The sequence below is a fragment of the Erythrolamprus reginae genome, chromosome 1, assembly GCF_031021105.1.
Source record: "Erythrolamprus reginae isolate rEryReg1 chromosome 1, rEryReg1.hap1, whole genome shotgun sequence".
In the NCBI taxonomy this organism is placed as follows: Eukaryota; Metazoa; Chordata; class Lepidosauria; order Squamata; family Dipsadidae; genus Erythrolamprus; species Erythrolamprus reginae.
In genome coordinates, this window is record NC_091950.1 from 319346658 (window position 1) to 319364774 (window position 18117).

At 40.4% G+C, this 18117-nt stretch overlaps 1 protein-coding gene across 2 annotated transcripts in view; it reads left to right on the forward strand.

The window, feature by feature from the left end:
• The window catches only part of GRM1 (glutamate metabotropic receptor 1), a 238810-nt gene that overhangs the window by 200172 nt on the left and 20521 nt on the right, over positions 1–18117 (forward strand). For both annotated transcript variants that reach the window (XM_070733671.1, XM_070733673.1), the window contains exon 7: positions 2239–3169. In XM_070733671.1, the coding sequence (XP_070589772.1) occupies positions 2239–3169 (931 nt within the window). The remainder of the gene's footprint in view (positions 1–2238; positions 3170–18117) is intronic.

An 18117-nucleotide genomic window follows, 5' to 3' on the forward strand; every position in this document is an offset into this window, starting at 1 on the left:
CTTAGCAGTGAAGAAGCCAATGAATTTGCAATATAAACTCAAATTTGCTAAAAATCCAAGCCATGTTTACCTCTGATCAATCACATTAACATTCACTTTACTTCTTAGAAAAAGAAAGGAGGAAAGAGAGTTTTGCATTTGTTCCACTTTGCTTCCAGTTGCTATTCCATTCCACTCCACCCCAAAAATGACACAGAAGAAATCTGCATGTTCTTCCTGCCTGCCGCTCAGTCCCATTTGCTCTATGGTTTAGGAACCAATATGTCATAGTGGTTAAAACGCTAGGTTGCAACAGAGTAAACACAGGCTCATCCAGCCATGAAGTTCACAGGCTAGTTTGGGTCAGTCGTTCTCTTTCGATCCAATCAGTGAGATACAAGGTGCAAGGTATAGGTACAAGATTCTTGTAAGGAAAAATATATGAACAAGAATTGCTATTCCTGCTACTATTCCTGGAGAAAAGATAGGAATCCAGGGATCTTTTTAGCAATGCCCTTACCAGGAATCTGGTATGTGTGCATACTGCTGCTAGTTATACCACCCTGGAAACAATAAATAATTTGAATTAATAATTTGCTTTAAACAAAGAAGATCAGGCATTTGTTCTTGATAGTCAGATCGTAAATAAGACTGTACAATTGCTGCACTCCAAAACCTGTAGTTGCTGTGTATTTTTAAGAGTTTAAAATTTACAGTTAGTTTTCACCACATATATCATTACAATTGCAGAGAAGCATTGAGATTATTGGAACATTGTGAGGGAGTAAAACTGTAGGTGGCAATAACTACTTAAACCATCCAACTCCTATATTTCATGGAAACTCATTTTCCTTTTTCTGTTGCTCAGCAGGCATGTATAATATACGAAGCATTCATTTTAAACTTTACATACCCATGCCTACATTATCAACCTCCTGACTGTTGATCAAATAAATTAGCGCCTAAACCGGGCAATCAGCATAAACAGGATGATGTATCCCACTCATGTACCCTTAGTCTAGATCTTTTATTCCTATTTTCTCTAGAAGGTGGATGCAGGGTTTCATTTAGGTAAAACAAACAAACAAAACATAATATTATCTTGACGGTTAATGAAACTGAAGCTGCTGGATTTCTGGCTGTCCAGATAACAAGCTATGCAGACAAATAATTGTATAGACTAGTGGTTCTCAATATGGGGCTCGGGACCCCTTTGGGGGTTGAATGACTGTTTCACAGGGGTCGCCCAGGACCATGGGGAAAGACAAATTTCCCATGGTGTTAGGAACTAAAGCTTCTATTGTGGCACCTTGGAACATATTTTTACAATCCGACCAATCAGGCGTTTACAGTGGGGATGTCCCTCTGACCTTTCTGCCAATCAGCTTAAAGCTCTGGTGGGATAATTGGTGCTAGACTTATGATTGTGGGGGTCACCACAATGTGAGGAACTGTAATAAGGGATTGCAGCATTAGAAAGGTTGAGAACCATTGGTATAAATAATGCTGTCGTGTAGAATAAGGACTGAAATGCACTTTATCTATTTAAAATATAAAAAATTGTATATTCTTAATATTGCTTTTAATAGTCAGAAATGTTGTCTGGTAACCATCAAAATATCCAACCACTTTAAAAATTAAATGCCTCTGCTCTTTAATTGTCTTATATACTATAAATGTCTCAGAACATGAATAAATATGTTGGCAGGAGAATTAATTTCTGTCTATGTGTTACTAAATAGAAACTGTAACTAACATCTATTTGGTCTGAATGCTGTCCTGGGGATGTGCGTTGACCGTGAAGTTGTAAGTATAAAGTTTAGAAATGAATAGATTTTGAAAACCAAATTCGTCAAATTGCCATGAAAGAAATTAAGAAGAGTCTATTCTTTTTTATGTGGAGTGAGAGACTACAACAATGATACACGAGAGAATTTGTGCTTGTTTTGTAACAGGCTTTCCCTTGTGTTTCCTATTTCTTCAAAAATTTGTGGAGCAGATTTAGCAAATACTCAGGGAGCTGGAAGGAGGAAGGATAATATAATTTGTTGGCAGATTTTGTGCTAACAGTGAAATAACATAATTAGATGAGGATTTTTTTTACTACCTCTTGTGCAAAGATCACTTGCTTTGATATGAATGCAGGATTACTTCTATTATGCAACTGCTCTTTAAGGATCCCAAAGGAGTTCTTTATTTTGCTATATTTGTCGGCTTTTCCAATGATTTCTTTTTCTTTTTTCTTTTTGTATCCTGTAGGCTGCAAACCTATCCCTGTAAAGTATCTGCAGTGGAGTGACATAGAGTCCATTGTGGCTGTGGTCTTCTCTTGCCTCGGCATCCTCGTCACCATGTTTGTTACCCTTATCTTTGCACTGTACAGGGATACCCCCGTCGTCAAATCCTCTAGCCGGGAGCTGTGCTACATAATACTGGCGGGGATTTTCCTTGGTTATATATGTACTTTTACCCTCATTGCTAAGCCCACGGTCACTTCATGCTACCTCCAGCGTCTCCTGGTGGGGCTTTCCGCTGCCATGTGCTACTCAGCCCTAGTAACAAAAACCAACCGCATTGCACGCATTCTGGCAGGGAGCAAGAAAAAAATTTGCACCCGCAAACCACGCTTCATGAGTGCTTGGGCCCAAGTAGTCATTGCCTCCATTTTGATCAGTGTACAGCTGACCTTGGTGATTACACTGATCATCATGGAGCCCCCTTTCCCCGTCCTTTCCTACCCCAGTATCAAGGAAGTCTTTCTGATCTGCAACACCAGCAACTTAGGCGTGGTTGCCCCAGTGGGTTACAATGGACTTCTCATCATGAGTTGCACTTACTATGCTTTCAAAACTCGCAATGTGCCGGCCAATTTCAATGAAGCCAAGTATATTGCCTTCACTATGTACACAACTTGCATCATCTGGCTTGCCTTTGTCCCTATATACTTTGGGAGCAACTACAAGATCATTACAACTTGCTTTGCCGTGAGCCTGAGCGTGACAGTCGCCTTGGGGTGCATGTTCACTCCCAAGATGTATATCATCATTGCAAAGCCCGAAAGGAATGTCCGCAGTGCCTTCACCACTTCGGATGTGGTGCGTATGCATGTCGGAGATGGCAAGACACCTTGTAGGTCCAACACTTTCCTCAGCATATTCCGGAGAAAGAAGCCAGGGGCTGGAAATCCAAAGTAAGTACTTTGACAATGCATCTATATAACACTCTTTCTCTCCTCCTTCTTCTTCCAAAGCCTATGTTGCTGTTTTTTTTCAAAAAAATATTTGCATTAAAGAAACTAGGCAAGGAAAAAATCTGAAATAGGGATCTATGTCAAGGATCCCAAATAAAATGGCTTCGACCTGACAATCTGGTCTTCCTTTTTGTTGCTTTGAAACTGCAACCAGTCTAATATTCTGAAATGTTCTTATCATCTCATGTTATAAACCTTTCTGATTTCCTTTCTTTTTTGTTTTCTGCTCCCTAACAATGTGCTCATAAAATAATCGGACAGCCTAGTGAACTATCAACAAATCTTGGAAAGGTTCATTTTTTACATCTACAGTGGTACCTCATCTTACGAACGCCTCTTCTAATGAACTTTTCAAGATACGAACCCGGTGTTTAAGATTTTTTTGCCTCTTCTTCCGAACTATTTTCACCTTACGAACCCAAGCAGCTGCTGTTGGGATGAAGGGGTTTCTTTTTTTCCCCTTTTTTGAAGAAAGAAAAGGGAGGGGCAGCTTGGAGGAGTAAAGATTTTGCATGCTTGCAAAAGCACTGAAACGGTGTCTTTTTAAGAAAGAAAAGGGAGGGGCAGCTTGGAGGAGTAAAGATTTTGCATGCTTGCAAAAGCACTGAAACGGTGTCTTTTTAAGAAAGAAAAGGGAGGGGCAGCTTGGAGGAGTAAAGATTTTGCATGCTTGCAAAGGCACTGAAACTGTGTCTTTTGAAAAAAGAAAAGGTAGGGGCGCCCCCCTTCCCTTTCTTCCTTCCCACTCACCCTTTAGCCTAGCCTTGCTTCTTCCACCCACCCCCTTTAGCTGCTCCTCCCTGCCCTCTGTTCGCCTCCCTTCTAAAGTTTGGGATTTTCCTGAAGGATTTGCACACATTATTTGCTTTTACATTGATTCCTATGGGAAACATTGTTTCATCTTACAAACTTTTCACCTTACGAACCTCCTCCTGGAACCAATTAAGTTCGTATGATGAGGTACCACTGTACAATAATGTTTCATTCTGTGCAAATGCAGCCACACAATGATGAATTTACTAGCCCTTTACTAACTTATATATTAGGCTTCTCACAGAGAGAATGAAAATCTCAGCTCTCCAGATGCTCAGCCTTTCCTCAATGCGACGTACCTAATAGAAAACTCACATGCATCATGCAATAAGATTAGTTTCTTGGAAACTTTATAATGTAGATAAAGAAAATTTGCTCCCCCAGGTGTTTAAATGCTAAGCCTGCTTCTGCTTCTCTGAATCAACAGATACTGGATTGCTCTTTTAGCCTTGGGAGACAATTGTCCTGTATTGACTTCATTTCTTACATTATGGGCCTGGGTCCATAATGAACTGAGATTCTATTATTTTATTTATTTATCATTGGATTTCTAGGCTGCCCTTCCTTGTAGATTCAGGGCAGCATACAAAAGAAATGCATCTATATAACATGCTCAGTTATTGACTGAAGTGAACAGTCTTTATCTTCTAAGAGTCCTTATGTTTCAATAAACTTTTTTCATACTCCAATAAGCTGACAGGTAAGTCAGCTGGAAAGGTCCTTTTTTAAAAAAAAAATATTTATTTATTTCTTATTAAAATATTGGACACAGTGTGACCATCCTGGTATTATCTCTGCTAACACACTAAAATATAAAACAAGTAACATCTTTAATCCTCATACATTACTAATTATATATAATTATGGTATCCTTCTGCGCCGGCTGGAGGGGTTGGGAGTAGGAGGCACCATTTTATGGTGGTTTTCCTCCTACCTCTCCGGTTGCTCACAGTCGGTATTAGTGAAGGGTCAGAGGTCAAACCCAAGGTTTCTCCCTCATGGAGTTCCTCAGGGGTCAGTCCTCTCCCCCCTGCTGTTTAATATCTACATGAAACTGTTGGGTGAGCTCATCCAAGGACATGGGGTGAGTTGTGATCAGTATGCTGATGACACTCAGCTGTACATCTCCACCCTGTGTCCACTCGGTGAAGCAGTGGAAGTGATGTGCCGGTGCCTGGAGGCTGTTAGGGTCTGGATGGGTGCCAACAGGCTCAAACTCAACTCTGACAAGACAGAGAGGCTGTAGGTTTTGTCTCCCAAGGACAATCCCATCTGTCCATCTGTTACCCTGGGGTCATTGACCCCCTCAGAGACTTGGGCGTCCTCCCCAATCCACAGCTGACTTGGATCTTTTGGCTGTGGGAAGGGGGGTGTTTGCCCAGGTTCGCCTGGTGCACCAGTTGCAGCCCTATCTGGACAGGGAGTCCCTGCTCACAGTCACTCATGCCCTTATCACTTCGAGGTTCGACTACTGCAATGCTCTCTACATGGGGCTACCTCTGAAGAGTGTTCAGAAACTTCAAATCGTGCAGAATGCAGCTGCACGAACCATCATGGGTCTCCCCAGATATACCCATGTTTCTCCAACACTCCGCAGACTGCATTGGCTGCCGATTGGTTTCTGGACACAATTCAAAGTGTTGGTGATGACCTATAAAGTCCTACAGGGCATAGGACCAGATTACTTACGGGACCTCCTTCTGCCACACAAATCCCAGTGACCAATTAGGTCCCACAGAGTTGGCCTTCTCCAGGTCCCATCAACCAGACAATGTCATCTGGTGGGGCCTAGGGGAAGAGCTTTCTCTGTGGCGGCCGTGGCCCTCTGGAATCAGCTCCCTCCAGAGACTCACACTGCCCCCACCTTCCTTGCCTTTTGCAAGACCCTTAAGGCCCATCTATGTTGCCAGGCATGGGGCAGTTACATCATGCCCCCCCTCTGACCATTAAACGTTATGTGTAGATGTGATTGAGTTAATTGACTGCTTTTTAATGTAATGGGATTTTAGCTTATAGTTTTTAACTATTAGATTTGTACACATATTGTTTTTGTATTGTATTCTGTGAGCTGCCCCGAGTCTTCGGAGAAGGATAGCGTACAAGTCTAATAAATTATTATTATTATTATTATTATTATTATTATTATTATTATTATTATTTCCAATATATTCATTTGTATTTACATATATTACACCACATTCCAGGTCTATAGGTCCTAGTTATTTCCTGTTCCAACTCCCATCTCTCATTTCCAACCATTGGTAAAATCTATTCCATATCTCATTCATATTCATAAGGATCTTAAAGCCATTTCAAATTCAATATTTTTTTGATTCTTGTTCTGTTTAACAAAAATATCCATGGTGAATGCTATGCTCACCCAAACTACCCTGCAAATCTGTCAGAGTTGTTGGACGGCTGCGCATGGAACACCACTTTAACCAGCAGATTGACAAATATTGTATTTTGGTAGCTTTCAGCTGACTGAATCTTTTCGCTAGAAATAATAGGCCTCACGTTGTTTATGAATGATAGTGCAAGACTCTCTAAGAAATATCTCCTTGAACTTCATGGGAATGCGGCAGAACCTTATGATTCATTCACTCCATCATTTTTTCACTGCCTGAGGAAAAATCTTGTATTTTTTTTTCCTATTCATGCAGTCTCCATTGAAAGGAGAAATTAACAGAAGATTTTCTGTAGTTTTCCCTTTATTTAAAGAGAAGGAAGGAATGTTGTGGGATGATAATTATATGCACAAGTAGCTGTAGGGCAATTAGATGAATTTCTTACCTTATAAAACAAAGTTTACACACACATTAATATATAATATAGCGATGATATCTGAGACTATCATTACCATCTTTATCATCATCCAACTCATTTAGTTTCATATTCATACTTGACTAATTTCATAGCATTCTACACAGTGTTATTTCTAGATTGGTATTATTAGACAAAAGTGGTTCATCCTGGAATAGAAAGTAATAGTAAGCTAAGCTATTTTTTATTATCATTTAGATAAAATATAGTTGATGCTTGATATTTACCAAAGCTTAAGAATTTGAAGGGCTCAGTTTAGGAACTTCTGGAAATGTAATTGCAATAGATCTTCTCAAGATGACAGGTATGCAATTATCAATGCTGAATGATTATGTTTCTATGATCTATGTTTCTATTAGCAGGATTTAAAAAATGGCCTGAAATAGCAATCCACATAAACTTTAAAATTTATTTAGGTTTTTTTTTTTTTACAATAGTGATGCAGACAAAACATTAGAACCCTGAGTTTGGAAAGATTACATGTACAAGAATAGGTAAATATTATGCTTAATTGGTTTTTTTTGTCTTGTGTAGCAGGAAATTCAGTTCTATCTGTTATGAGGAATATAATATTTCTGACAGGGTTTTAAAATCATTTTTGTTCCTTTTGAAGAACCTATTTATTGATTTATTGATTTATTGATTTATTGATTTATTGATTTATTGATTTATTGATTTATTGATTTATTGATTTATTGATTTATTGATTTATTGATTTATTGATTTATTGATTTATTGATTTATTGATTAGATTTGTATGCCGCCCCTCTCCACAGACTCGGGGCGGCTCACAACAATAATAAAAAGCAATGTATCAAAAATCTAATATTAAAAAGTCTCTTTATATAAAATGTTAAAGTAATTACTCTGATAATTTTATAATTCTTATCTTTTTTTATTTATTAAGTTTTAAAATAAAAGAAATAGCATTAAAATGTCCAAAGATATCAATATATATTGCCGAATTAGAGACAGGAGAAGAATAGATAATGGACAATATTGAACATTTTATAATTAGCAATGAGTTCCTCACCATTTGCCTTTGAAAAAAACATCTTAAGCTCAGCTGAGAATTTAGTCTAGAAAATAACATGGAAGTAGATAAAACTGGAAGAACTGAAAACCATTCCCCTGGGGATTTTTTGTTCATAATGTCTCCCAAAATGCACTAAAATGCTATTTAAATTTGAATGCAACTTATGAACTTTGAGGAAAAAAATATTTATGACTGTTTACTTTGTGTGAAAATACATACAAAAATAAACATTTTGTACAGATTTATTTTTTAAAAAAAAATCAGATTACTGCAGAAACAGACAGAATGTATTAATGAACTACCATGGTGAGAGGATACTAACAGAATTAGTCAAAACAGAAAACCATTGCCTTCAAAAAGGATTTTATTATAAAAACACATCTTAAAAGAAATGTTTCATTTTAATTCCTTAAACAGTTGTATTAAATGAATGTTTACCTTTGTAAATGTTCAGATTATCTTCTGTCTGAATTAAAGTTAATTGTACCTAGTTTATTTTATTTTATTTATTTTATTTTATTTTATTAATTTAACTTCTATGCCGCCCAATCTCAAAGGACTCAGGACATATAATGTTAAAGCATAATATGATTTGAGATTTGGGGCTAAGTGCAATTTAGCATTATTTGGAACTTGGGACTCTGGGAGGTAAAGCATGGTTTAAAAATTCTGGCTTTGGGTGTTATCTGAATTCACCTAGTATGAAACACCAAATGGCCCACTGTGCCATTCTATTGTGACAAAGACACAGCTGTATTCTAATTGGTATCCAACTTTAGTTTAATCTGGAGTTTCAGGGGTGTCAAATTCACATCATCACAGTGGCGTCAGGTGACATATTGGGACTCCCCCCCCCCTTCACTAAACCAGACACATCAGGTCCTGTTCTATTTGATCAAATATATTCTCATTTCCCTACAAGAAAGGGCAAAATAGTTTTGGAGTAGCCTTGTCTTGTAATAAAATATATATTACCAGCACATTAGCTTTATGCAACTTTGACACTTGTCTTTGTAAATGTTAAATTTGGGGCATTGTCTGGGTGTTGCTATTATTCTGGGCTTTCAGATTCTGACTGAAAATTTCATCATACAAGGTAGAAGGCTGAATGCTTACTCCTTTATTTTCCATACTCATTCCATACGGCCCTGACATTTCTCTCTGTAATCTATTCTGGCCCTGGCCTCCGTTCCAATACATTAGTCCAACCTTTTCTTCTGTATTCCAATCAGGAGAAAAAATCTCCCACCCTTCTAGAAGAACAAGGCCCAAACCAAGCCAATACCGCCTCCAAGGTCCACATCAAAGAAGCAGCTATTATTATCACAGTCAAGGAAGGGACCTCTCTAGCGGTGGTTTCAAAAGATTTTACTGTCGGTTCTGTGGGGAGGATGACTTGGTGGGTGTGCCTTGCTGGGAGTGGCAAGGGAAGGACAGTGTAAAATCTCCATTCCCACCCACTCCAGGGGAAAGATCCTGCAAAAATCTCCATTCCTTCCTCACTCCAGTGGAAGGTTATTGCAAAATCGCCATTACCGTCTGATCAGCTGGGATTCGGGAGGCAGAGAATAGATGGGGGCGGGGCTAGTCACAGGTGGTATTTATTCTCTGAACTACTCAAAATTTTCACTACCGATTCTCCGAACTACTGAAAATTTCTGGTACCGGTTCTCCAGAACAGGTCAGAACCTGCTGAAACCCATTTCTGGACCTCTCTACTATGCCCTGTTCATTCTTTTGCATTCGCCTGCAAATTAAACAGCACAAGATGGCAGTGGAGCTTCCCTGTCTTGTTTACAGATTTTCTCTGAATTTAATAATGTCAAAATAGGACTGAATACATTAACATTTTCCAGGAGAAAGAAACACAACTTCATTTTCATAACAGCATCTAGAGCAGCATTCTCCAGCCTTATGTGGTCCAGATGTGTAAGATTACAAATCCATTGTTCTGTCTGAAATGAAATAAATTTCTGGCTAATACATCTCAAAGTTGCAAAGACTGGTGATGGTGGGACATAGGGGAGGTTGCTCTTAGATTATTTTCCTTTTCATTGCATAATTTGTTGCTTGGCTCTTCACCAAAGCAGGATTTTAAAAGTGTTTGTACTAATGTTTTCAAACATTTTTTTAATAATAGCAAAAGGAACTATTGAAGAAAAATATCTTTTTTTCTAAATATTTATCTGCAGTATATACATAATGTGTAAATAATCCCTGTATATTATGCGTTATGAGAACATACATTTTTATATATATTTGACAATAGTCCAATATCTCAAAACTAGCGTTAGAAAGCTTCTGAGAAAATCTTTTTCTTATAACATTTTTAATATTTTAATTTTTGCCTTTGATTCTTTTTCTGCTCAGACTTTGTGAAATTAGAAGCTATTACTAAACTATATTCTCTATATCGATGAACGGATGAATGAATATTGTATGAAAAAAATAAAATCACCGCCATGCCCATATAGAATAGTTGCAAGCCTAAACCTTAACCCAAGCTTGTTTATAGAAGCAAAAGATGCCGCATTGCAGATGTACATGTTATTATGCTGCATAATCATTAACATGGTGATGGGTGTCCAGGAAAATAACATTAACTTTAAAGTACTATCTCAGCAAGCCAAGTCGCTATAAATGCGAAGTCTTTGGGACTGCCTGAGGTTGATTGTTTGCTTGCAGATGTTTCATTACCCAACTAGGTAACATTATCAATGCACTACATTTTTGCAGGAGGAGGTTTTTGCAGAGTTTTAAGTTACTGTCTATCATTTGGAGTTGGGAGACAATATAAAACTTAAAGCAAATAAGAACTTTGGCATGGATGTCAAACTGGTGGCCTTTGGATCACACATAGGCCACGTCCACCCCAGTTCCACAAAAGGAAAAAAATTAACAATACATCACGTGATGTTAACGTGATGCCACAAGTTTGATACCTATTAACAATGGTATAAGTCTTGTGAATGGAAAGAAGGGGAGTTTAGAATCATAAAGTCAGCAGTGTTCTGAACCATTGTCCAATCACTTCTTCTGAACAGTGGTTTTGGAGATATTTTCTCCATAACAATCCCACCCACCCCCTTAACAAACAAAATTCAGACACCACCAAGGTCTCCATGGTTTAAGTCTGAGCTACCTAGTCTCTTCTATTGAAGATATAAATGCAGTTGTGAATCTAATCACAGAGATCAACCAACATATGTGTTCTGCCGGAGTGTTTCAACCGCCCGTAATTACATAGTAATTAGTCCAGGAAGATACACACCACACAATAAAAGAAAAACCCAAAAGTTTTTATAAACAGAAAAACAGAAATAGCTCCCTTTTTAAATGTCTGGTACACACAAGGCACAGGTTAAATGCAATCCACTTGCTCACCCAATAACTGGGAAATTGAGTCCAATTCTAAAGTCCAGAGAGTCCACACACAATCTTGAACAGCACACGATCTTGATGAAACAATGAATCAGATAAACTGCCACAAGGCTAAACTGCCACACTGTTCTTTTTATCTGTAGCACTAATTACAGCAGCCCCACCCAACCACAGGTGGCCTCATTTTCTCTTGTAATAATCCTTCAGTTGTTGTCTCCTATGCATCACTCTACGTATGCGTGGATGTGTCATTAATTCTTGTTCAGAATCCAAGGAAGATACAGATGATTGATCTCCTCCTGGGCTGTCTGCCAAACTCCCCTCTTCCCTGTCACTCATGCTTCATTGGTCAGAGGAGGCTTCATCGGCAGATTCCATCCGGAGCAAAACAGGCCTGCGGCATGTGGATGTTTCCCCCACATCCACCTGCACATTCCTTGGGGCAGGAGCTGGGCCAGAGCTAACCACAACAATATGTAACTCAACCATCATATGTAACAAGAGATAAGATTTACTTGACCTGCAGTAAACCAGTTCTGAAGGATGTTTATCTAGCTTAGCTCCTAGAGAGAGAGAAATCCCTTTTCTATCTATCTCGTTGTCAGTTGATATCCAATACTTAATATTAATTTCTTGTCATATCTGTTACTTTTTTTTGGAAAAATTGCTAAAACCATCATTCCTCAGGAATAACAACAACAACAACAACAATTAGAAATTATGTTTGATGTGGTTGTCTAAGAAATGAACTCCATTGCAATTTCCTTTTCTTTTGCTTAACAGACATTCCATTGGTCTTTGGCAGAAGGAGATGAACACTGTAATAATAGTAAAAATTAACTTTCAAATGTTTTTGTTCAATTTCTCCTTTCTATCTTTTTCATTCTTTTCAGTTCAATGGAATGTTGGAAAGGAATAATATAAAGGGATTTAAGATATTTTATGTCCAGCCATCTATCCGCAGAATAACTTTCCAAGAAGAGGCAAAATGGGAACAGAGAAAAAGTCAGTAAAAGTAGCCAAATTAGAAATTGATCCAGATCTCAGATTGGGGCAGAAGGATTTGCCATGGAGAAAATATCCCCAATACAATTCTATGGAGGATGTGTTTGGACAATGGTTCAAAACACTGCTGAATTTATGATTCTAAGCTCCCCTTCTTCCCATTCACAAGTCTTATAGTTTATTTATTTATTTATTTATTGGATTTGTATGCCACCCCTCTCCGAAGGCCCAGGGCGGCTAACAGCAATAATAAGACAGCATATAATAATAATCCAATACTAAAAACAATTAAAAACCCATTATAATAAAAACCAAACAGACATACAGACATACCATGCATAAAATTGTAACGGCCTAGGGGGAAAGAGTATTTCAGTTCCCCCATGCCTGGCGGCAGAGGTGGTTTTAAGTAGCTTATGAAAGGCAAGGAGGGTGGGGGCAATTCTAATCTCTGGGGGGAGTTGGTTCCAGAGGGCAGGGGCCGCCACAAGGCTCTTCCTCTGGGTCCCGCCAAGTGGCCCGCCAAGGGGCTTAGAAGTGTTGTCTTTGTCGTGGTCAGATCATTTCCTACTGTGGCTTAACTTCCTGGCTCCAATCCTTCCCCGCAGGGAGGCGGAACCAATTAGGAGGTTCCGCCCCAGACGCCTGATGGATCCAGAAGGCTTCCAGATGGCGCTTGGGGTTATTCCAGATACACTTGTCCACAGTTCGGCAGAGTCTCTTGCTGAGGCCTGGAACAAGGCTGCAGGGGAGGCTCTTGACCGGATTGCGCCGTTGCGACCTCTCCGCAGCACTAGACCCCGTAGAGCTCCATGGTTCAACGAGGAGCTCCGGGTGTTGAAGCGCCAGAAGAGATGTCTGGAGAAGCGATGGAGGAAGAGTACGTCCGAATCCGATCGAACACTTGTAAGAGCTCATATTAAGACTTACAAAGTGGCGCTCAAGGCGGCAAGATGCGCGTATCATGCCGCCTTGATTGCATCAGCGGAATCCCGCCCGGCCGCTCTGTTTAGGGTAACCCGCTCCCTTCTTAATCAGAGGGGAGTTGGGGAGCCCTTACAGAGTAGTGCCGAGAATTTTAACACGTTTTTCGCTGATAAAATCGCCCGGATCCGAGCGGACCTCGTCTCCAATTGTGAAACAGAGTCGACTGACAATGAGTCAGTCGAGGTGACTGGGGCTAAACGTCTTTGTCCATCTGTCTGGGAGGAGTTTGACTTGGTGACACCTGATGAAGTGGACAAGGCCATTGGAGCTGTGAGTTCCGCCAACTGTTTACTGGATCCGTGTCCCTCTTGGCTGGTTTCGGCCAGTCGAGGGGTGACACGGAGCTGGGTCCAGGAGATTGTCAATGCCTCCTTGGGGAGGGGGTCCTTTCCGCCCCTTTATAAGGAGGCGGTTGTGCGCCCCCTCCTCAAGAAGCCTTCCCTGGACCCAGCCGTGCTTAATAACTACCGTCCAGTCTCCAACCTTCCCTTCATGGGGAAGGTTGTCGAGAAGGTGGTGGCACTTCAACTCCAGCGGTCCTTGGATGAAGCCGATTATCTAGGTCCTCAGCAGTCTGGATTCAGGCCCGGCTACAGCACGGAAACTGCTTTGGTCGCGTTGATGGATGATCTCTGGCGGGCCCGGGACAGGGGCTTGTCCTCTGTCCTGGTGCTCCTTGACCTCTCAGCGGCTTTCGATACCATCGACCATGGTATCCTTCTGCACCGGCTGGAGGGGTTGGGGGTGGGAGACACTGTTCTTCAGTGGTTCTCCTCCTACCTCTCCGGTCGGTCGCAGTCGGTGTTAGTGGGGGGTCAGAGGTCGACCCCGAGGATTCTCCCTTGTGGGGTGCCTCAGGGGTCGGTCCTCTCCCCCCTGCTATTTAATATCTACATGAAACCGCTGGGTGATATCATCCAAGGGCATGGGGTGAGGTATCATCAATATGCCGATGATACCCAGTTGTACATCTCCACCCCATGTCCAGTCAACGAAGCAGTGGAAGTGATGTGCCGGTGCCTGGAGGCTGTTGGGGCCTGGATGGGTGTCAACAAACTCAAACTCAACCCAGACAAGACGGAGTGGCTGTGGGTTTTGCCTCCCAAGGACAATTCTATCTGTCCGTTCATTACCCTGGGGGGGGGGAATTATTGACCCCCTCAGAGAGGGTCCGCAACTTGGGCGTCCTCCTCGATCCACAGCTCACATTAGAAAAACACCTTTCAGCTGTGGCGAGGTGGGCGTTTGCCCAGGTTCGCCTGGTGCGCCAGTTGCGGCCCTATTTGGACCGGGAGTCATTGCTCACAATCACTCATGCCCTCATCACCTTGAGGCTCGACTACTGTAACACTCTCTACATGGGGCTACCTTTGAAAAGTGTTCAGAAACTTCAGATCGTGCAGAATGCAGCTGCGAGAGCAATTATGGGCTTCTCCAAGTATGCCCATATCACTCCAACACTCCGCAGTCTGCATTGGCTGCCGATCAGTTTCCGGTCACAATTCAAAGTGTTGGTTATGACCAATAAAGCCCTTCATGGCACCGGACCAGAATATCTTCGGGACCGCCTCCTGCCGCATGAATCCCAGCGACCGGTTAGGTCCCACAGAGTTGGCCTTCTCCGGGTCCCGTCGACTAAACGATGTCGTCTGGCGGGACCCTGGGGAAGAGCCTTCTCTGTGGGGGCCCCGACCCTCTGGAACAAGCTCCCCCCTGAGATTAGGATTGCCCCCACCCTCCCTGCCTTTCGTAAACTCCTTAAGACCCACCTTTGCCGTCAGGCATAGGGGAACTAAAACACCTCCCCCTTGCCCATGTTGTTTTGTTGATTGATTGACTGTGTGCCTGTTTTTTTTATATATACTGTTTTTATGAGATTATTAATTTTAAATTGTAACTAGATGGGTGGGCATTGGATTTGGTATTATGTACTGTACTGTTTTTTATTATTGTTGTGAGCCGCCCCGAGTTTGCGGAGGGGGGCGGCATATAAATCCGATAAATCTAACCTAACCTAACCTAGTTGACGGGACCCGGAGAAGACCCACTCTGTGGGACCTAACCGGTCGCTGGGATTCGTGCAGCAGAAGGCGGTCCTGGAGATAATCTGGTCCGGTGCCATGAAGGGCTTTATAGGCTTTATAGTTCTTCTCTGCTTTTAAGTTTTATATTATCTTCTAACTCCAAACGATATACAACTATTTTAAAAAACTCCAATCATACCTCCTTCAAAAGTCAAAGAACTAAACAAACATATAAATAACTGTTCCCATAAATACCAATATGCTTCACCAAGTTCACATCACTACCACAGCCAGTATGAAAAAAAAGATGAACAGGTAATAGGTTTATGTATAATTCATGCCTGGTTTAAAAAATCCTGATGTATTAGAATCGTTTCAACTCCTAACCTGTTGGAAACTTGACAATGTTCAGATACCTTTAACAAATAGCAAATACATGCTTGGTTTGTGAAAACATTTCATTCAAATCATTCTGGACTCATGAGTAAGCCCATTCCTCCACGTCCTTTGATAAGAAAGGATGAGAAATTATTATTTAAAACTAACAATGCACATTGTCCACAAATCCCTCTTATAATTTGTAAGGAATATAAGAGTTCCTTGCTTTAATTTGTCCATTTATCTTTTATCTCTTCTCTCAAAATGCCATGAGATTAAAAAAAATAAAAAATTAAGGGGTTATAAATGTTTACAACTATTTAAGTTTATTACAGTAAAACATAAAATCTGATTGAAATTGCATGGGTCTGAAACATTAAACTTATTTTACAGACTGGCAATATCCATTAATTACTTCAAACAGCTATTCATTTTTCCTATTTTCGTTTATACATCTTTTGAGGCCAAATGAAAAGGCTATTTGGAGAGTAAACTTAACCCATTTAGTTGAAAGTAAATTTCACTGAAACTGATTGGATTTACTTCCTAATGATTGTCTCTGATTATATTACGAACATTGAGGACTTAATAAAGACTAAAGGAAAATATAGTCTTTTTATAGGGAAATAATGCCAAGTAGGATGAATATAGGCTGCTGAAGGAGAGGAAGAAGGAAAGTCATTCATGCTATGTATGAAATGAATTTTCTTTGGAAATACACATTGGTGGGTTTTTTTAAACAATAAAGTAAGATTTTATAATATTTTATTTTTAGATCCTTATAGTCAACATGTGACTATGCCTAACAACTTCATTGAGAAGTCCCAAGAGTCTCACTATGTTAAAAAAAAATCATCACATAAAGAAATTTGTATTTAGAAAGATTGGAAATTTTACAAACTTGTTATTAAGTGACTAGCTAAAAAACCATGCTTCACTACAAAACTATGTGATGGGGCTTTGTAAATTGACATTTAAAGCTTGAAAATTAATTAGTAGTTTAAAAAGGGACTGTATTATTTCATTAGAGATGGTAAGCTAAGTTTCTGTTACAGATGAAGACATTATTTGCATCATATAGACTTTCAATTCATCCCTCAGATGAATTGCTCAGGACTTCCCTATAAACAACATTCCTGGTTTTGCTCTCTAGCTTCCAGATAACCAGGCTGTCAGTTGAACTGTCTCTGGATACAGTAACATAGAGCTGGACGTGGAAGAAATAGGCAGCCTCCCTTACTTGTGTTTTCCCAATTACATTTGTAAATCTTGTCCTGAATTTTTTTGCCACTTTTCCTTTTAACTGCTATTACAGTAAAGTTGTGATGATGAACCTACAGCACGCATGCCACAGGTGGCACATGTAGCCATATCTGAGGGCACACAAGACATTGCACTATGTCAACTCTAGCGTGCATGTACGCATTGGCCAGCTAATTTTCTGCCTTCCAGAGGATGGAGGAGGCCATTTTCACCTTCTCCAGCCTTCAGGAAAGCCTCCGGAGCCTGTGGATGGTGATAAATGGATCCAATGGGCCTACCGGAAGTTCATTTCTGAACTTCCAGTAGGCCCATGTTTCACCATCCACAGTCTGCAGGCTTCAGTGAGGCCTGTGTGTATGTTTAGGAGCCAGGGGGGGGGTGCGGGCACTGGGAGAAGGCATTGCATTATGGGTGTAAACATGCACACATGTGCTTTTGTGTGCGAGTGTGCCCTTTTGGCACCTGAGCAAAGAAAGGTGTGCCATCACTGCAGTAGAAGAAACAGATTCGTCTGAACTGAGGAGAAAAATGGGGGGGGATCTGTCTCTGCCTACCAGCATCCATTGGTATTCATCAGGCTAGCATTCTGTTAGTGTGTAAGAGAGTTGAGGTGTTTGGAAACTCAAACAGTATTTGCTGTGTGAGCAAACCTAATCTCCTCCCCCCCGGAGATTAGGACTGCCCCCACCCTCCTTGCCTTTCACAAACTCCTTAAAACCCACCTCTGTCATCAGGAATGGGGAAATTGATTCCCCTAGGCCGTTTCCGCTTTATGTATGGTTTGTATGAGATGTATGATTATTTTATATTAAGGGTTTTAAATTGTTTTAATTATTAGATTTGTATTGTTTTGTTGTTGTGAGCCACTCCGAGTCTTCAGAGAGGGGTGGCATACAAATCAAATCAAATCAAATCAAATCAAATCAAAAAGAAGGAGAAAAGAAAGAGTCTGTGTGTGGCTCAGCTCAATCATTCTGTAGTAAAGCTGCTTGCTGCTGTGAAAGCAAAAGCAAAAATGCAACGCCTCTACTTGTGTTTTGCATTTGGATCAGATTTCTTTTCAGGTGGGGAGGGAGGAGTAGAACTTTTTAGCATCGCAGCTTGTTAATAATATCATAAGAAATACTCATGCTCCGATGGCCATTTTGGAAAATCCTTTCTTAGTGAACATCTAGAAG